This window comes from Sminthopsis crassicaudata, chromosome 5, assembly GCF_048593235.1.
Source record: "Sminthopsis crassicaudata isolate SCR6 chromosome 5, ASM4859323v1, whole genome shotgun sequence".
Classification (NCBI taxonomy): domain Eukaryota; kingdom Metazoa; phylum Chordata; class Mammalia; order Dasyuromorphia; family Dasyuridae; genus Sminthopsis; species Sminthopsis crassicaudata.
In genome coordinates, this window is record NC_133621.1 from 46,914,123 (window position 1) to 46,935,950 (window position 21,828).

Consider the following 21,828-nt stretch of genomic DNA (forward strand, 5'->3'; position numbering starts at 1 on the left):
GATGAACTGAGGGAATCCCTCTTTTGGACGGGCAGGGAGAAGAGTGCAATCTAAGCCATAGTTACTGTCTCTGTAGATAACAGACACTGCTTCAAGGTGACCCAGGAATTCAATTTGAGTTTCTTTAGCTAGCTCAATACTGGTGTTTTTTTTTTCTCCTAAACAAGAAAACAAGCTTAGGAGATACAAGTAAGCAAACGCAGCCAGCCCATCCCCTCTTAATATAGGTGAAGAGTAATCCTAGAGAGGCAGACATATGGGCAATTGCTTTCATCTCCAGCAAGGAGTGAAATTAAGTATGTTACATGTGACCACAAACTATCAGCCTTGAGATTGCCCAAGAAAAGCTGGCATTGTCAACTTGAACCTGTCGGAATTCAAGTGAGCAAGAAACTGAGGATGAGCATCCTGAAAGATTTGGGAGTAATTTTAAGAGGCTAGAAAGGAATGAGTGCTTCCTGAAAACTGCTGAAAGGAAGGATTTTCTGTTTCCAAATATACCCCCACTGACTCTAAATCACAAGGTTTTGGGGTTCGGGGAGGTGTTTTGTTTTTATGGAATTCATCTCTAATTTATTTACATTTAGAAGACCTAAGCTCATCTTTTTATGATTTAATGCAGGGTGCTAAAACTGTAGGCGACCTTTTGATGTTTTTTAAATAGAGATAATTTATTTGGTTTCTACAAAATGTATGATTAATATTAAGTAGAGACTAATTGTGAACATTTGAAACAGATACATGGAACAACTCTTTTCAAGAAGTCTCTTGTATTGAAAAAGAAAAATGGAAATTTTCATAATTAGAAATAAACTTTTCTCTATTTTTTTCTTTAAACTTCCCATTTGGGAAAGTGGGTAAAATTCATAAAAGGCCATTACATAGTTTCTCAGTCCAAGCTCAATAACATTGTTCCTTGGCAATGACTAGGATAAGACAACTCAACATACAACAACTACAAAATTAATAAATCTTACTTCATAATGCTCCATACCATCTTAATACCTAAACTAGTAATAATTTTCAGACCATTTTATTTCTACTTGTACATCGTTCTACTCCATCATCTCTTTACCAAGCTCCATGTTCTGCTTCTCCATGTTCTCCACCAAACTCATCTTCATCTACTTCCAACAGAAACAATGGAGTTTACTTTGGTGCCCCTTGGGCCTAAAAGGTAAGTTTTTGCTTTTATCTTGCTGAACCCCAATATTCCACACATCTTTCTGTTATTTTTTCATACTGATTTCTCAGCAATATTTGATACTATAAATCACTATCACTTCTGTATCTATTCTCATCCTGCTCCCTCCTGTTTTTCCCTCAATTTGTCTGAACTACATGTTCATTTGCTAATATTGCATCATACATGTTATAACTACCCCCACTCTACCAACTGTGTGTACCCCAAGCCTCTGTCCTGGGCCCTCTTTCCTTTTCCCTCTATGCTTTCTCACTTTGGTGATATTAATTCTCATGAGTTGAATTATTATCTCTAAGCAAATGATTCCCAGATCTATACATTCAGGCTAAGATCTTTCCTGAAGTCTCATCCCTCATCACTAACTTGTCATTAGACATTTCACATTGCAAGTCCTAGAGGTGTCTTAAATTCAACATGTGCAAAATAGAGCTCATTATATTTCCTCAAAACCTATCCTTCTTCCAAATTTCCCTATTACTGTTGAAGGCACCACCAACCATCCTTCTCAGGTTCACAACTTCAGTTATCATTCTCAACTTCTCCTTCACCCCACATATTCATCAGTTGCCAAAGTTTATCATTCCCATCACTACAACAACTCTCAATCCACCACCTTCTTTCCACTCCCATCAAGTCCAATCACATATCCCCAATGCTATTAAATTACCTAATCAATCTGCTTGGCCCAGTTCTTTCCCTAATCCAATGCATTTCCCCATATGGCTACGAAGATTGATATTCCTAAAGTTTGGATCTAATTGTATAACCTGCACTAAAGCCATAAGTTACAGAGTTAACCTATTCTAAAATTAAATAAAAATTTCTCCATGGGGCATTTTAAGTCTTTGCCACCTTGTCCCTTTTTATATTTCCAGCATTCTTATTATACATTATTCTCCTCCACAAACTTGATACTAGAATATTTGGCCTCCAAACTTCTACTGCTCAAACAATGTATTTTTTTTTCTACAAAAACACTTCTACTTACAGTATCAAAGACAGAGATATTAATCAAAATATAATCACTCAATCTAAAATTGATTAAGTACTTACTATGGCCTAAGCACTTAAGTAAAGCTTCTATTGATAACTTCTTTGGTATTTTATCATTTTAGAAGTATTTTATCATTACTAAAAGCAGTTTTCTTTCTCCTGGCATTATACAAGAGGAGAAAGAATCAAAGATATGGTAAGTCTACTCAGTAAAAGTCAGTGATCATGTGAATCACCATGCTGTTCATTCACACACTTCTCTCTGACCATTCTGAGGAAACTCCTATATGGAGTCAGAGAGTTATGGGGACCACAAAAAGTGTGTAGACTAACACTATGTAGACTGAAGCATGAATTCCTACTAAACCAAAAGTCAGAATTCTTGATATATCTCTCCAATAAGTGACCATGATTATCAAGGATCTGCTTTCAGAATATCTCCAACAACAAGGAAATCACTACTTCACTATGGTGATTCCTTCCATCTTCAGATAACCCTATTAGCAAAGTCCTTCTTTATAATGAACCAAATTAAGCTTCATTATTATCTCTACTCATTGACCCTAATTCAATTCCGGGTCTCAGAAAAAATCTAAACTGCTTTTCCACAAGGCAAAGCATGAAAGAATTTAACTATCTTTATTCAGACCCTTATAACTTCTACTTAAATTACTACCAATAGCTCTCTCCTTGGTCTCCCTACCTAAGGCCCCTATCCCTCTCCAGCCCATCACTACTGACAAACTGATTTTCCTTAAGCTTAGGTTTGGTCATTTCATTATCATATTCAATAACCTCCAATGGTTTTCTATGACCTCTAACATAATTCAGAAGCTCATTATGCTTTGCTTCGAAAGATTCTCACAATTTTGCCCCAACCTATCTTTCCAGCCTCAGTATATAATTCTCTCTTTTGGACACTCTATAGCAGTGGTCCTCAAACTTTTAAAATAGGGGCCAGTTCACTGTCCCTCAGACTGTTGGAGGGCTGGACTAGAGTAAAAACAAAAGCTCACCCTCTGTCTCCGTCCCTCAGCCCATTTGCCATAATCCGGCAGGCGCATAAACATCCTCAGCGGGCCACATCTGGCCTGGGCCGTAGTTTGAGAACCCCTGCTCTATAGTCCAGTCAAACTGAACTTTTCTCTGTTCCTCACATGTAACACTTGGATGGACTCCTTATCTGTGACTTACCACTGACCATCCCCGCTATGATTGAGAGGCACTCCCTTCTTCCTCCGTCCCTTTGTTCAGAATCTATCTCTTCCTTCAAGATACAGGTCAAGTACCACTTTCTACATAAAGTCTTTCTTCAGCCTCTAAAATACTTATGGTTTGTCTCTAAAACTACCTTAAATTGAATTACCTACTATTTATATTTTCATATTTAATGTGTATAATATATATATACAATATGCATCATATGTGTATAACATGTGTTTGTGTACATGTGTGTATACATGTACCCACACACACATCCCTTTGTAGTCCTTGTCTCCCCATTAGAATGAAAGCTCCATGGTGGCAGAGATTCTCTGTAGCCTAGCTTGGAATATAACACATAACAAGCATTTAGCAAATGCTTGTTGATTTACTGACTGATAGCTCTTACGTCATTGCCAGGTTGTCCATTTTCTAAGTGAAACCTCCCCATTTCTTTGAAAGGCTTTTCAGAAAAGATGATTTCAAGTTCCTTTCATCACCCAAGTTTCCCTTAGGAGGATATTCCAGCTGTGAATGGACTAGCTCCAAGTACACAGGACTTTTTATCACTTTCTTGTTCTGGACATGATATTTTTACTAATGCAACCTAATATTGCATTAGCTTCCTTGGCAGCAAACTCACACCAACTTAATATGCTGACTCATATTAAATTTAAGATTCACTAAAAGCCACTGGGATTTTTCACGTGAACTGCTATTAAGTCACATCTTGCCTAACTTTTACTTGTACTATTGATTTTTGCTTTTGACTTAACTGAAGGTTAACCTATAGTCATCTTGTTAAATGTGGGCTTGTTGTTTTTTAGTCTCTTGAGACTATTTTGGTCTTATCACAAGATATATTTGAATACTTACTGGCTAAATCACTTACCAATGATGTCACTGTAGGGCCTTAATTTGCTCAATGTACATGTATAGATACATTGTTTCTATCAGTATTTAAGTAAGAAGGAAGGACGGAGGGAGGGAGGGAGGGAGGGAGGGAGGAAGGAAGGAAGGAAGGAAGGAAGAAGGAAGGAAGGAAGGAAGGAAGGAAGGAAGGAAGGAAGGAAGGAAGGAAGGAAGGAAGGAAGGAAGGAAGGAAGGAAGGAAGGAAGGAAGGAAGGAAGGAGGGGGGAGGGAGGGAGGGAAGGAAGGAAGGGAGGGAGGGAGGGAGGAAGGAAGGAAGGAAGGAAGGAAGGAAGGAAGGAAGGAAGGAAGGAAGGAAGGAAGGAAGGAAGGAAGGAGGGAGGGAGGGAGGGAGGGAGGGAGGGAGGGAGGGAGGGAGGGAGGGAGGGAGGGAGGGAGGGAGGGAGGGAGGGAGGGAGGGAGGGAGGGAGGGAGGAAGGAAGGAAGGAAGGAAGGAAGGAAGGAAGGAAGGAAGGAAGGAAGGAAGGAAGGAAGGAAGGAAGGAAGGAAGGAAGGAAGGAAGGAAGGAAGGAAGGAAGGAAGGAAGGAAGGAAGGAAGGAAGGAAGGAAGGAAGGAAGGAAGGAAGGAAGGAAGGAAGGAAGGAAGGAAGGAAGGAAGGAAGTGGATGGATACAGACAGATAGACAGATGGCTAGATGAATGGATAGAGAAATGAATACAGACAGAGAGATAGATATATAGTCAGATAGACAGATGAATGGACAGATGGACTGACAAATGGATGGAGAGATGGATACATATGAATAGGCAGATATGCAGATAGACGAATGGAAGGATGAAGAGATGGAGATAGATAGATATATATGCAGAGAGAGAGAGAGAGAGAGAGAGAGAGAGAGAGAGAGAGAGAGAATGTACTCTAAAAAGCCCTTTACTAGATGACTCCTCTCTACTTTTCCAGCATTACTGGATATCATTCTCCCTTACACCCTCTAAAATTCAAGGAAAGTTAGCTGAACTGCTATTTCCCATACATGCTATTCCAACGCCCATGCTACCTCTGCCATCTTTGTCATCTAGAATAAGACACTTTCTTTCTCTCAAGCTGGTTTCTTTGTCTGTAAAATAGAAATAATAAAACTAACACTGCCTGTATGACATGGATATTGCAAGGAAATCACTTTACAAACTATTGAGTTCTTTATAAATACAGAAATAGAGAGTTGTCCCAAAAGTATTAGTGAAGTTCTAAGCTTTAATAGATTTAAATAAAATCAAAAGGGCAATTAGGCTTTTGGAACAGTTCTGTATTTCAAAGGGAAATGAGGTTAGCCTTTAATGCTCTTATAGAGTCCAGACTAGCTCTGGTCACAAGAAGCAATATTTATAGAGAAGCAAGAAAATGGTCTTTGGAGGAAGTTTAAATCCCAAATTACAGATTTGCTCACTTTCTTCCTTTAGATTATATGCCTTATCTTCCAATATAATACAAAATACAATTAAATAAACCCTTACTAAGAACCTACTAGAAAGGAGACAGCTGCGTGGATCAGCGCATTGACTATGGCCTGGAGTCAGGAATTCAAGTCTTCCCAGGCACGTTCTAGCTGTGTGACCCTGGGCAAGTCATTTCACAGAGATTTTTGCCTTAATTCATGGAGAAGGCAGTGATAAACCACTCCAATATCTTAGCCAAGAAAACCCCATGGACAGAAAGGCCACAGGTTCATGAAGAGTAAGACATGACTGAAATAACTGAACCACAATCAAATCTGCCAGGAACCTACTATGTGCTTATCTGTCTATCCCTAGTGCCTTGCACAATGCCTAATATACAGTAGGTGCTTAATAACTGCTTACTGATTCAACAACTACCAATGAGACCGAAGCCATAACACCGACAATCAGAGGAGCCTGGGCTCAATCATGGCTCTGTGACTTAAGATCTCTGTGACTTTGATCAAGTCAATTACTTCCTTGGTACTTTAGCTATAAAATGGGGGGATTGGGCCAGAGGGACTCCAGGAAACCTGAGGCTCCAGACCTGGGACCCTAACTTGTTCAGTCTCTGGACTTTCTGCTCCTTTCCTGGCAGGGTCAGGATCATAGTAACATCCGCCCTGTCTACCCCCCAGGCTCATTGTGAGGAATGAGCACAGAGCTTATTTTTAGGACTTGTAATCAGCGCTTCCTTTTCTAAGTGCTCCCAAGGCACAAACTTAATAACCCATCCTAGACTTCTGCCAGGGATCGGCACTGTACTGCCAAAGCAGAGTTTCCAAAATCTAGCTTTTTTGTCTCACCAACCCCCCCAGCCCTCAACACACTGAACACTTAAAGCACTAATCTAAGGATGACTTTTCATACACAATGAGAGAAAAAAAAGAGACAGAAACAGGGAATAGGAATGGTTATTTCTGTAGGATACTTTAGGGGGAAAAATAAAATAGAACCACACTTGAATTTGGCTTGGCAAATATAGGAATATTTACCGCTTTTTTAAAAAAAAATAATATATAACTAACCACATTTATAGAAAAGCCTGGGAATGATTTTGTGAAAGAATAGAAACACTAAAGGTATGAGGGAAAACCAGTTATTTAAAAATAATTTTCTACGTCATTTCTTTATTATCACATTGTTTTTCAACAGAAATCCTCAAACCCCACTTCCAATCCGGCCCCTCAAAGTCACAACTGCAGGGAGTAGGAGAGGGGTCCCATTACCACCAAAGGGAAGGACCTCTGTACATCACTGACTCTGCTCCCTTGACTTTTCCCAAATATCATCCATGAAAGCAATTCTGATGAAGGATGCTGAAATCCCCTCTCCTACACACAAACTCATTCATTCACTGTCTCTCTGTCTCTCTCTGCCTCTCTTGCTCTCTCTCTTTCCATCTCTCTCTCTCCCTCTCCCCCCCCCCCTCTCTCTCTCTCTCTCTCTCTCTCTCTCTCTCTCTCTCTCTCTCTCTCTCTCTCTCTCTCTCTCTCTCTCTCTCTCTCTCTCTCTCTCTCTCTCTCTCTCTCTCTCTCTCTCTCTCTCTCTCTCACACTCTGTCTCTGTCTCTCTGTCTCTCTCTCTCTCTCTCTCTCTCACACACACACACACACACACACACACACACACACACACACACACAAACACACACAAACACACACCACCTCCTACTCTACCCCAAAGTCCTTGGTACTATCAACATCAGAAATGACAGGGTTTCTTAATGGAAATATCATGAAGAAGACATTCTGTCCCCTGGGCTATCAAAACACTATAAGAACCATAAGGTCATTTTGTTCTGACTTGCTGCTTCTATGTTGTCTCCCCTTGTACTAGAATGTGAGCTTCTTGAGATCAGGGAGTTGCCCTGCTTATCTAGTTCTGTCTCCATTTGTCTGCTCATATTAAGCACTAAAACACAAATTAGATACAGATATAGACATAGATATAGACAAAAACATAGACAGATATATAGATATATTTCAAATTTATATTATTTCATTAGTAAACTAAAGACAAAGAGAAAACTAAATATTAGGGAGGGGAATACATAACTTTCATCCATTTATATTGTTGTAGAACCTTTTCCTGTTTCTTCTTGCCTCACTTTCTATCAGCATGGAACTAAATGCAATAAATTTATAAAGACCAAGCTTGGCCAAAGAAGCAGTATGAGCAAAGATTTCTCCCATCCTGCTTTGCAGAGATGAGGGGACAAGGTAGCTGTATGAGACATTGCATACAATGTCTCCCTTCTTAGATATGTTAGTTTTACTGAACTAATTCTGTCTTTTTTTCTTTGCAGTTTTCTGAAATGGGTAAGGAAGAAGGATACAGAGAACAAACAATATTCAAAACTAACCAAAAAACACTTAAAAATGTTTTGATAAAAGACATTACCAATGTTATCAGATAAGAGGCCATATTTAGATATAAAGTTCACCAAAAAAAAAAAAACCCCCAAAAAAAAAAACACTTACTTGCTTTTTCCTTTGTACACAGTGGCATAAGACCCTTCTCCCAGTTTCTCCAGTTTTTCATAAGAGTCAGCTTTTCCAAATTTAGGACTTGTGGGCTAAACAAATGAGAAAACACTCTTTAGAAAAAAATACTAAATTTATTTTAAGGATAAAATTGAAATAGGCAAATTCCATAATGAATGAAATTATCTCTTGTAACTTGAATATATGCTCTATATTGCCTTTAAAGCAAAAATATTTAATGGATTGAGGTTTTTTCCCAAAGATACAGCATTCAAAAGTCTACAAGTAGTTGTCAATTTCAATCACTTGTTTAAATCACAAGAATCATTGAAAGAACTAATTGCCTCATTAATAATGGGTTTTGTTTCAAATGTATATGTAAATTATCATTCTGAGTAGATCAAGAAATTTATCCCAAAAGCTTTAAATCAACAATTTTTTCTTTATTGTACATTAAATAGATGTTTGTAGATCAGAAACACATACAATAGCAATGTCATTCAATGGACAAATATCTCTCTGCTCCAGTACCATGATGGGTGATAAGTAGTGGACTTGTTTTGTAGGGTACAATAGAAAATTTGAATAAATTGTTTACTTGCATGAAGTGTGTGAGTGTGTGTGATGTAATGTGTTGAAACTCCTAATTTTGTTTAACAAAACATTTTTTTAAGGAGGGACAGGGAATTAACCAGCGCCAACACTGCAATCAACAGATTTCTTAAAGATATCACAATGATATAGAGTATATAAAACCTTATGACAACCATGAGATTTAGATCTTTCACTATATTGCTTCCACTCAAGACATCAAGGAATTATTTTATAGTTTGTTTGCAATACATTTGGACATCAATTACTTTCCCATCTCTGCATTTATTTTCACACTTTCTATTTTTCACTAGACACTATAAATTGCCTTAAAGACTCTTCTTAGGACCAGCAATATGCCTTATTAACGGTAATGCTGTGAATTCCTTCCCTATCAGGTAGACTTCTGTACATGTACAAGGCTAGCTAAAAAACACCCAAGTGGAACCAAAAGATCTTAAAGAACATTTAGATAACATAATATGAAATTATAGTCACCAACCACACATAGCTATGGTTGAATCCCACTCTGACAACAAGGTAACCCATTAGAAGGATGACTTTTAAAAGGAAAATTAAAAAAAAAAAAACAACAACAATAACAAAGAATAAAAAAGAAACTAACTTATCTTTTTAGCTTGTGCTAAATATTCCAAATGTGTATTATAGTTCTCAGTAATGATTGCTTCAATAGACAAATTTTCTTATTGGGAATAGAAAATCAGCAGAAACAGAAATTATGAAAATGCTGCTTTTTAGGTAGGAATTATCAACCTAACCCCAATTGAATAAGGATAAGTAGTAGGTAGATGCAGTGGTAGCAGCTGAAGAAAACCGGGAAGAAAGATGGAGGCAAGAGAAGTGGGGGGAAGGGGATAACAAAAAACAAAAAAATGAACAATTCTGGAAAACCTCTGTTTTATTGCCCATCCAGTGATCCAGCCAGCCACATCTCCATCTGTCACCTGCTGCTGACTTAGTTCACCCCCACCTTAGATCTGGAGCGTCCATCCTATCATGGAGTCTTTCAGGATCTAGTCTCTGGGAAAGTGTTGTTGTTTAGTCCTTTTTCAGCCCTGTTTACTTTTCATGATCCTTGGAGTTTTCTTGGCAAAAATACAGGAGCAGTTTGACATTTCCTTCTCCAGCAAGTTTTACAGATGGGGAAACTGAGTCAAGCAGGGTCACATAACTAATAAGTGCTGAACCTGAATTTAAACTCACAAGAATGCTTCTTTCTGTCCAAATTTACTAGGCAAGCAAAATCCATTCATCTTTGAATGTTAGGAACCAGGGCCAAAACCAAGCACTTGGTGACAAAGTACCATTGGGTCCATAACGTCCAATACAAGATCCTTCTTCATTCAGCTTTGGGTCCCATCCATCCATCTCATCTGCTAGTCAGCCCCATTTTCCGCCTGCTAACAGCCAAATTCACCCCCATGAATACTCCCCATGGATGGCGTCTTCTCCCACTGAAGGCAAGGTCTCGTCTCTTTTTAAAATATATTTCTTTGTCCAGCATTTACTATACTCCCTTCACATATAAAGTGGAGTTAATCAACGGGTTTTTTACTCAAGACTTGTATGAACTGATACAAAGCAGAAGTAAGACAAACCAGGAGAAGAATTTAATTATAGAGTATAGTAACATAATGGAAAATGCAGTCGAACTTGTGAGCCACATTTCTACACTCTTGGCAAAGCAGAGACATCCTAGAAGTAAAGGAGGTAAATATCTTCAGACACAGACTATGGGTGAATTTCTTTTATGTAACCATATTCTTTTTTTTTTTTTAAAGAAGTTATTTTATTTTGGGAGGGGATGAGACAGAGGAGAGCATTAGTGTTGGGGGGGGCAGGGTAGAGAGGGTCAAGAATGGTTGATAGCAAAAAAAAATGCTAATAAGGTAAAAGTAATAGAAAGGAAATACAACGTTTTAAAATAATTTTTAAAAATAAACATGGATAATATTCAAGCATAGAAATTCATGACAAACATAGCTTATACCATGAACTGGAAATTACTGCTTTGTGAATCCCTTTCACTTTAAAAAAAGAAATTGGGGGTTTCAGATCTGTGATTTTATGCATGTAGAAAATGTATTGCTTAGTCATGTCCAGCTCTTCATGACCCTCTGGACCATACTGTCCATGGGGTTTTCCTGACAGAGACACTGGAGTAATTTGCCATTTCTTTCTCCAATGCATTAAAGCAAACAGAGGTCGCTTGGGGTCACAGAGCTAATAAACATGAGAGGCTGTATTTGAACACAGCTCTTCCTGACCCATTGCTCTATCCACTGAGACAATTAGCTTCCTAACTCAAGAACTACTGATACTTCCTCCCAATCAAATAAGATCAGTCTTAGAAAGTTGTCTAATTTTTTCCTTTTTGGTCTGATTTTTCTTATACCACATGACAAATTTGAAAATATGTTTAAAAGAATTGCACATATTTAATCTATGCCCGATTGCTGTCTTGGGGAGGGGAGCAGTAGGAGAGAGAGGAAAGGAGAAAACACAAAGTTGTTTTTAACACAAAGTCTTATAAAAATAAATGTTGAAAAGGATCTTTCCATATATTTTTGGAAAAATAAAATACTATTAAATTTTTCTTGTTACCTAAAAAAAAAAATTAAAGAAAGAAAAGTTACCTAAAAGATACCCAAGACACTGAGATGTTGTTACTTGTCCAGGCTCACAAATTGATTGTATTATAGGGAATTTCTGAGACCTTTCCTCTAATTCAATCCATGGTACTACCTTGCTAAAAAACTAAAACTAAAACTCTTAAATATTTTAATATCTTAAAATATGAACTACTTGTAAAAATCATGTTAGTCTCCTACTTATTCAACATATTACTTTAAAATATATATACTTCTTCATTTTAATAAACCAGTTTTATGAGAATACTGAATTTATGGAATTAAGTAGAACACTAATTCACTTTACAGAATCTGAAGCCTCAGATTTCACAAACTGAGAGAGATGATTTATTACATGGCAGAAGCTATCCATACTAATATAAAATATTACAACTTGTGTCTAACGCAACCCATGCCTTCAGAAAGTCTTTGCTGGAAAGATTATGGAAGGAAGGGAGGGAGAAAAAGTCTGGAACACAAGGTTTTACAAGGGTGAATGTTGAAAATTATCTTTGCTGATATTTTGAAATAAAAAGATACTATTAAAAAAAAAAAAAGAAAACAGAAAAAGTTTGCTGATTCTCCCTTACTGATTGCTCATGGCTCAGATTTCTTCCTAGCACTTGTTATGTATGGGCCCCTCCTTTGTAAATCACCTAATCTGAATTATCAGTGTATAGTTTATCCTCCTTGTTAGGCTATAATGCCCTTTAAGGAAAGCATCCTTATCACTGGGGAAATGATCTCACACAATGAACTCAAATAATTCCCAAAGGGCTACAAAACACTCGTAATGTCACATCCAATATACCCCTCCCCTCACCATATATTGTTGTTGTTTGCCCTTCATCCTTGAAGAGGATCAAGGACATGGTTGATGCTTTGAGTGTAAATTGGATTTAAGTGAGGCAGAGTTGCCCAAAGTCAAAAACCTCCTATTACATCTCAAACCTTAAGACTCCTCCCATCCATCCCCACACTTCCTAATAATTTTTTTTTGCCAAAATTGCCATTTAATATCAGAGATGTCTGTATGTGTATGTTCACGAATTAAAAATGTTACTAGTGTTTTAAAAAATCATCTGATAATAAAATGGCAATTTTGGCAAAAAGAAAAAAGCTGTTGGAAATGGGGTCACAAAGAGTGATTCAACTGAAATGACTTCACAACACAAAGTGGCAAAAGAAGCTAAGTTTCAGTGGGAGGATCTGATTGCCCTCAGAATCATGGGGCTTTGATGGAACATACCAATTCCAGGTTTAACTATGCAGCCCTCTTAACCTATCTTTTCATGACAACCTATCTCCTGGTGAGATGAAATAGGCCAAATTTAACAAATGCTCTAGGAGCACACTTTATTTTTTGTTTGTTTGTTTTTTTCCCCTGAGGCTGAGGTTAAGTGACTTGCCCAGGGTCACACAGTAGGAACTGTTAAGTGTCTGAGACCAGATTTGAACTCGGGTCCTCCTGAATTCAGGGCTGGTGCTCTATCCACTGTACCACCTGGCTGCCCCTAGGAGCACACTTTACCCCAGAAGATTATTGAAAAAGAGAGAAAACAGGATACAATGGGTGAAAAGTACACTGAACTAGGAGTCTGGAAAGCAGAGTTCTAATATACCACTGATCTCAGTAGGCTGCGATCTCACAAAGTTGCTTTATCTCCCTGGTTTCAGTTTTCTCATCTATAAAGTGATTGCTTTCTACTGTTCCTTTCTGATCTAAATGCTGTGAATATACCGAGAAAGCATGAGATTCTTAATCAAGAGTCCAGAAACTTGTGTGTATGACTTTTGCTAAGATATTTTGAAAACTGCATATCAAAAGAATTGGTTTCCCTTTGTAATTGCATGGCATTTTATTTTTAATTTTATATATTTAAAAACATTGTTCTGAGAAATGATCCATGGGCTTCACCAAAATGCCAAAGGCACCCATCCATAAGCATTTTTTTAAAAAAAGGTGTATTCTTGATATAAAGGAGATTAGAAACTTTGGAAATGAAATGAAAAGTGATCTAAAAAGAAATGGATAATGTCTTTTTAGAACAAGATATGTTTCCAAAGAGTTTCATTAAGAAAGTGAACCTTCTTATCTTAGCAATAAACAATTCTGGCATCATATTCAGTTTGGACCACCTGTTTCCTCTTTAAGAAACTCCTGAGATATGACTCCTAGGCCGAACTGAGTCAAAGAAGATTTAATGGAAAATTACATTTAGAACCACCTGACTATCCTTGTGTGAGCTGTGTGGGTTCTGTTCTCATGCATTTTTCATCACCGTCAAACAGCTTGAGAATGTCACACTTTACCATCACATTCCTGAGCCCAAGTTTTAAATAGAAAAATTTTAAAACTACATTAAACTTCAATATGAAATGATCTTCAAGGGAAAAATATTATGTTCACAGTTCCACAGTAAATTATTTAAAATCAGAAAGGGGAGTCTATCTGTTTAGTGAGGTACTTTGAAAGGAGTAACTTCAGCCTAAGAAAAATCTTAAAAAGACAAAAGAACAGGAGACACAGAGCCCTTTAATCTCCTGAAGAAGCCAGTGTTCCAGCCCAAAACACAGGAAACTTCCAGTGATCTTAATAGGAATCGCTAATGCATTATTATCTAAAGCAGAGAAGATGTTGGTCTATAAAGGAAAGATGCCTTCTGAACTGAACTGACAAGTGTAGATTTGGTTTGAATTCAGAACCTTGATTTCAATCTTGGGTCCACTCTTTACTACTCAAAAGTCTCTGGGTCTCACTGCACTCACATCTAAAATGAAATCAATGGATTGACTATCTATATCTAAGGGCCTTCCAGCATAAAATCTCACACTACTAAGGAAATATGCATGTGTGTATAGATATTGATATAGCCATATATGTGTTTTGCATATATATATATATATTTCATTTGTTTATATATGTATATACATATATGTTGTATATTAATTTGGGCCATCATATAGATGTTCATATAAACATGTGTGTATATGGGGATGTGTATATATATTTATATATGCACATATATATATATATGAATTACAGATTTTCATTTAATTGCATTTCACAAGAGTTGATGTATTTAACAACCATTTCATTCAAAGCCATGCTTAATTAAGCTTTATTGCTTCAACAAAAATAAAATGAGAAAATTAGATAAATGAGGAAATATTCTCAGAAAAACACCCCCACTCAACCAGAGGAAATGTTCAAAATTGCAATTGATAAAATGCTGATGGCCCAAAGTACTCTATTTATCTAATTAAATGGATTCAGATGCATTAACTGCTCTAGTTAAAGTACATTCCATTAACACTGATGTGTCAGAAAATTAATATTTTGCCACATGTGGTGGTGAAAACAATCAATTTTATTTGTCCTATGAAACTGGTATGTAGGCGTTATGGAAATCGACTCTAATTTCCAGATCAATCACACCAACTACTAAAAAATGTAAAAATCCTTGTAAAAGTTATCCTAATCTATAAAGAGTACCTCGGAGATGCTAAAATAAGCGTGTCCATGTAATCTTCTAAGCCGACCTTCTATTCCCACATGCAAAAGTGTATCCAACTTCATTCTGAGCTACAAAACATTAACTGCACAGGAACATCTCTGGAGTGCAACTATCCTATCCTTTTAGGCTAAACAAAGAAGGAAGGCTCAAGATGGCTCAAAATGGGAAGCTTTCCTTCTGTGCTTTTAAAATACAACTTTCAACTTTTATTGGCCCATTTCTGACCTTCTTGGAAAAATGATTCTAAATTCTAAAAAATCATTCAAACAAATACTTTTAGCTCCCAAGGACAATATGATATGAATAGAGAAGAAAATGTCATGGACAGGCATTCTACTCAATACTTCTTTATTTAACACTGCATTCTCAGGACAGTATATTAAGAATAAAAATTGGAGAAGAATAAATGGTTAAAAAAAAGAGAAACACCAGTAAGAATACAAGCTGTCACTAACTTTACAGAAATATAGCATGTTGTAAAAGGAGAGTAATTTTTTTTTTTCTCAGAATAAAAGAACAGGAAACTCTTCATTGTCTACCCCAATGGAAAGAAATATTAGTATAGACAATGGAAATGTAGCTAATTCACCCACTAGAGTTGAGCTTTAGTTCTGATCCTTATGTGATTGGATTGAAGTTCCCTGTGGCTAAGTGGTCTGAGTCTAGGCCCTGGATATCCTAATACAGAAGCCACCCTCTTGGCTCTGACCTATAATAGAACATTTACTAAATGCCAGAGAAGGTCTAGACCTAGAAAACTCATCTTCATGCATTCAATCTGGCCTCAGACACTTACTAGCTATGTGAGTCTGGGCAAGTCACTTAATCCTATTTAGGCAAGTCACTTAATCCTATTTGCCTCCATTTCCTCATGTGTAAAATAAACTGGAGAAGGAAATGGCAAAACATACTGTTATCTTTGCCAAGAAAACCCCAAATGAGGTTGCACAGAGTCAGACAGGACTGAACAACGACTAAATAAAGAGAATTCTATCATCTCTGGAAACTCCATTGTACAGACAGTCCATAGAAAGGAAATGCATTAAATAAATGGAAGAAATCAGGTATAAACACAATAATACTACTATCATAAGAATGGAGTCACATGGAGTTTTAGAAAAAAACTTATTTTATGAGATTTAGAGTCATAATTCAAATACCAGTCTGGCTATTATTTACTTACCTGTATGACCACAAATCATTGAATTTCTCTAGGTCTTATTTTTTTTTATCTACAAAATGACAGAATTGGGCTATCTGGTCCCTTTCAATTCTAAATCCATGGTCCCATGATTCTCTAATTATATTTCTTTATTTTATTTCATTGAATGATTTTTAAAAGCCTAATTGGATTATACATGTCAGTTTTTGAGTTGAGTGCCATTTAAAAATATTTTCCAAAACATTTACTTTGGGAAAATATCATCATTAAATTCCAGTATTGGCACATGATAGGTATTTAAGTGTTTGTTGTTTAATCAAAGGATTCCTCCTTAATAAGACTGAAGGACAAAAGGGTGATTACTTATTGTAGTTAGAGACAATATTTTTGCAGTCATAAAACCCCATTATTCCTTGTTTTCACAAAACCCCATTCTAATCTGCACCACACAATTTTTAATTTCTTAAAAGTTAATGGTTTTTTCCCATATTACCACTTGAGATTACCAATGACAGCATAAGAACAGCAAACACAAATTTCTGAAAACCACTGAGCACTCAAGTTATAGTGTAAACTTCATCCTTGTACTGCATTTCTAAGAACGGTTTTAAGAGTGTGTCAATTCAAATAAAAATCACAATTCATTGTGAATTCCCTGGACTCTGCAATACTATTCACTAATTAATAGCTTTCTCAATTCTGTAGGGGGGGAAAAGTGTAGCCAAATGGTTTGACCCCATAGTGAACCAAGAAACCTGGATTCTTAGAGTTCAGAAAGTAGAGTCTGAAAATGATGTCACATTTCAGATTCAGCCCCAAACATAAGGAATGTGTATGTGTATGGTATTTGTATAGTCTATTCTATTTGGACCCTGTGGAGATTTAGAAAAAATAAACAAAAGCTCCACAGAAACAGATTTCACCTGAATAAAAAAAGGACTTATTATCGATTAGAACTGTCCAAAAGCAAGCCAAGTGGGTCTTGAGAAATAGCAAGTTCTCTCTGCACTGGAGGTCTTCAAAGGCAAGGATAGATAGCCAATTTCCAGGGATATGGTAGAGAAGAACCTTAGATTCCACTTTAGGATAGGCTGTTCTTTGTGACCTTTATGAACAAGATTTCGTGAAAGAACAAGTGATTTCAGCTCTAGCAGATAATGTCAGTAGAAGGCATCATTTGAAATAAGAGCATCTCTTCACTGGGTGTGTAAAGGATGAAATCTCCCAAGGTTTCAAAGGAAAGCTGCAGAGCTAGGCACCACTCCCTGTTACCTGGTCTCTTTTTCCCAATCACAGGTGAAATTTATTTTAATATTGGTGTTAGTTAAAAACCCATCATTTAAGGGGAAGTTGAGTTAGGACTCTAAGCTCTTTCAATTCAATAATGGAAGTCAAATTTGAAAAAGCTGCTGTGATGAAGAGGAAAGCTTATCTTTGCCAAGACATCACTGACAGCAGAGATACCAATGAATAGCCAGGTAAGTTAGCAAGGACAGAAACTACCTACAAGAGGAGCCCACTCTCCTTGGAACACTGTTCCTACCATTCAAACATCACTGGACCTCATCTGCCATGTGTTGCTGACCCATCTTTCAGGGTCCAATTTTCCCTGGCCTTTCTTTTTTTTCTTTTTGCTGCTCCTACATCAGAAAAACCTGCACTCCATCTCTGGTTTCTCCAGGGTGACTGGAAGGGATATTGGATGCCATCTAATCTAACCCCCCATCTTATGCATGAAGCCAGGAGATCAGGAGAGAGGTTCAGTGATTTGCCAGGCAGTACAACACGGGAAAGGTTCATATCCAAAACTGAACCGTGATTTGGGTTGCCCATCAATTCTGGTTAATTCCAGTTTCCCTCCAAGAAATTCTGATTCCAGAGCATTCATAATTGAAAATTCTCTAAATGAAGGCAAAGAGAAAGCAATCCTTGGAAAACATAATTCCAAGTCATTCCTTATAAGCTCCTAAGGTGATAATGAATAAAGCATCTTCATTTTCTTTGCTATTTTTCTCCTAAAACATTTACAAACTCATAGGTAGAGTCAGTCAGTCAATAAACATTTATTAAGTGCCTACTATGTGCCAAGCACTCTGCCATGCTGGATGAAGGCAGGATAATGAACTCTTAATACCACCAGATTCCCTACGTAGTTTGCTATCATTAGTATTTTAGTTTAATACTACTGTTGACAGAGATAACAAGGTATTCAGTACTCACAGAACTGGGACTAGAATGCCGGCGAACTTTGGGAGATTCCTTCCCACTGGAGGAGGATTTGAAGTTAATGCAAGCATTGTTCTCAGAATGCACCCTCTTCACTTGAGTGGCAGGCTTCTCAAAGGGGTCGAAAGTGCTCTGTGTCCTCTGAACTCGGACTTTCTTGTCCTCAGGAATTGTGTCCAGGGGTTTGATTACTGAGTCCATTCCTGGGCAGTTCCGTGTAGACATCTTTGTGACACATATCTGAAAGAATAAACAAATTAAATTTAGTATTCCTCAGTGTCAACTTTTTAATAGGATGGTGGACATGAAAAAAGTCTCGAGTTCTTGAGCAATTAGCAGGTTTTGTTTAATTGATATGCTTGAAATCTCAAACTTTTGTTTCCTCAGTTATTTCATCTTTCACCCATCACAATAGAACTAAATATTTTGATATCATATCATTTAAATTAATGCAACCCAACAAAAATTTTTGAATAGGCAAAACATATGAGGCACTATGACTAGCAATGGGTCACAAAAATGAAATGAAAAATATCCGCTGTCCTTGAGAAACTTATATTCTACTAAGAGGAAGAGAACATTTAGATATAAAAACAGTTTGAACAAAAGCATGAAGGTGGGTAAAGGAATGCAAAAATCAGGAGAAGGAATGCCCAGTGAACAGTAAGTATTCAGATATAGCAGGATACACACTTTAAGTTTATTAATTTTTTTTCATAGTCATAATTTGAAAAGTTATACCTGCTTATAACACAATAAAAATAAAATATTTTAAAAATATTTAAAAATATAAAAAAAAGAAATTTAAGCTTAAAGTCAGAAAAAAAAAACCGACTCAACAATTAAAGTTGTCATGAGTAGATAGGCAGCCTTGAGTATTGGTAGGGGTAGGTCTTCTGACAGAGGTTCGACAACCCCTTGTCAAATATGTAAACATTAAGGAATTCTTTCATCTATCTGTTGGTCAAGAAGGTAAATGAGGATAGTTCCAAATCTAAATGCTGTGTTTCTAGGGTCTATTATAATCATTTATTGTTCATTCACATAAAGACTGTATATGGACCAGCTACTAAACCAGAGAGTCAGTAAAATCTAAAATGTAAAACTCAAGTTAGAAGAAAACATAATGTATATGCTATTATCACCGTTTTAATTCATCCTCATTGAAAGGTTGGACTTGAACTATGGTACAGATGGCTTACCATCTGACTACAATTGGAAAAATTTCTAAACCATTAAGAAGTCACATGTCATTCCTAAGGGGGAAAAATGGAGAACTGAATTCATGTATTATAATTATTGCCTAGTTAGGGAGAAAAAAAAATTATATGAACCAATAAACAGACAAAAACAAAAAAATTTCAGTAAATATCACAAAATCTAGGTAAACCCAACTGTTTCCATTACAGGAATGGAGAGGTTCCAGCCAACCCCATGCCAGATTTAATCCTGTTCTTGGATAGATAGTACTTTGCTTACTGCTGTTGAAGCATAAAGAATTATTTCCATCCTGACTAAAGGCTTTGCTCAAAAAAATGCTGATTAAAACAATTGAAAAATTAGGAATAATAGGGAGGGGGAAGCACATGGAATAGTGTAATGACCATTGGTCTGAGATTTAAAAGACCTAAGTCTCAGCTGGCCAAGTACTATTCTGTACCTCAGTTTCCCCATCTATAAAAATGAGTGGCTTGATGAAGGTGGTCATTAACTCCAGCCTCATGATTCTATGTAATCCTCAATAGATAGTTAAAAATCTGATTCTCCTCTTCTACTAAACTATTCTCTTTCCTGTTTCTTCCTCTCTTCTTTTTGTCTGCTTTGACATCCTTTGACATTCAACTCTCTCTTCTTTCCTTTCCCACCATTACCATTATGTTTATCATTCCCCTGTTTAAATCCTAGTACTCTAACTCTGATGGCTAGGAGAGTTCCATGGATAGTGTGCTACACTTGGAATCTGTACAGATATGGGTTAAAAGCCTGCCTCAAACACTCACCAGCTTGCCCTGAGGAAGTAACTGTCTCAGTTTCCTCATCTGTAAAATGGGTAAAATAGTAGCACCCAGCTTTACAAAGTTGAGGATCAAATGATATAGCAAATGCTAAAGCACTATATAAAATGCTAAGTGATTTTTTACAGGCCATTAATAAAAAGTTGAAGCATATGTAATTAATATTTATTATATTTTAGTTTTATAATCCTTGAACTCGGTAGACAAGAACAGAATTTTGACTGAGTGAAGATAAAGATTTAGTGACTTTCAAAGGATGAGAAGTCACTGAATGATAGAGGTTAGAGAACATGAAAGTAGCGGGGGAGAGCAAATGGCATCTTCCCCATCTCAACCAATGAGTAGGGGAAAAACTACTGTTAGTTAGAAAGAGTAGCCAGGGGAACCCTGTCATCAGTACAAAGCTAGAGCTCAGCAAGAATCAAAAGATGAAGAGGGATAAAGGAAAAGATTTAAGATGAAATCAAGTTTGTTACTTTCAGAGCATTTACTCCAGAGGACACAGTGGAAGGGGTGGCTAGCTTCAACATGACCCTGGAGGGGATTCGCAGAGATGGAAATTAGGAAGCAGGCAACAGGAGATAGAGAAGGAGGGCTGTACATCCAGATGGATGGGGAGAGTATGACCGCATGGTCATGTTAAGGCACGGCCATGCTGAAAACCCTCACCTGGTCTCTTATACCCGCTAGTTCTCATCCTACACCTCCTCCCTTCCCTTTTGTGGCTAAGGTCCTTTGTTCAAAGTAACTGACCATCTCTTATTTGCCAAACCCAATGGCCTTCTCGGAATCTTCATTCTTCTCTACGCTCAGGTTCCTGTAGATTCCTATAACCCTTCTTAGTGTCCTGCACTATCCTCTGGCTCTCCTCCTACTCATCCAACCACTCCTTCTTAGTCCTCCTCTTTGCCAAATCTTCATCCAGCCATACCCACTAACCCTGGATGTTCCCCCAAGCTCTAAGCCCTTCTCTTCTCCCTCATCATTTCTATACAAATGATAATTGGCTCTATTTATCCAGCCCTAACTTTTCCATTCTCATACCTTCAACTGCCAAATGTCTCAAAGGGAGAGATTCCAAAGATAGCTTAAACTCACCATGTCCGAAACTGAACTTATGGTCTTTCCCTTTAAAACCTCCTCACCTGCAAATGTTCCTGTTGTAATTAAGGAGACCAGCATCCTCCCAGGCCCCCAGGCTGGGTGAATACCAACCTATGTGACATCCACATGTTGCCAAAGTCACCCCCTTAACATCTCTCCTCTGATACTGACTACTGTTGCAGGAAATTAACACTTTATGCCTAGTCTATTACAACAGCTTCTCCCTGACACAAGTTCCTCTCCACTGCAGTTCATCCAGTTCCCAGTGTGCATCCAGCCAATTCTCCCCTGGACAAGCTCAGTAAAAT

General features: G+C 37.3%; 1 protein-coding gene across 10 annotated transcripts in view; it reads right to left on the bottom strand.

The window, feature by feature from the left end:
* CDK14 (cyclin dependent kinase 14) overlaps positions 1–21,828 on the bottom strand; it is a 772,185-nt gene that overhangs the window by 426,827 nt on the left and 323,530 nt on the right. For all 10 annotated transcript variants that reach the window (XM_074266573.1, XM_074266570.1, XM_074266566.1 and 7 more), the window contains 2 exons: positions 18,396–18,641; positions 8,251–8,345 (listed from right to left, as the gene is read on the bottom strand). In XM_074266573.1, coding sequence (XP_074122674.1) covers positions 8,251–8,345; positions 18,396–18,641 — 341 coding nt within the window. The remainder of the gene's footprint in view (positions 1–8,250; positions 8,346–18,395; positions 18,642–21,828) is intronic.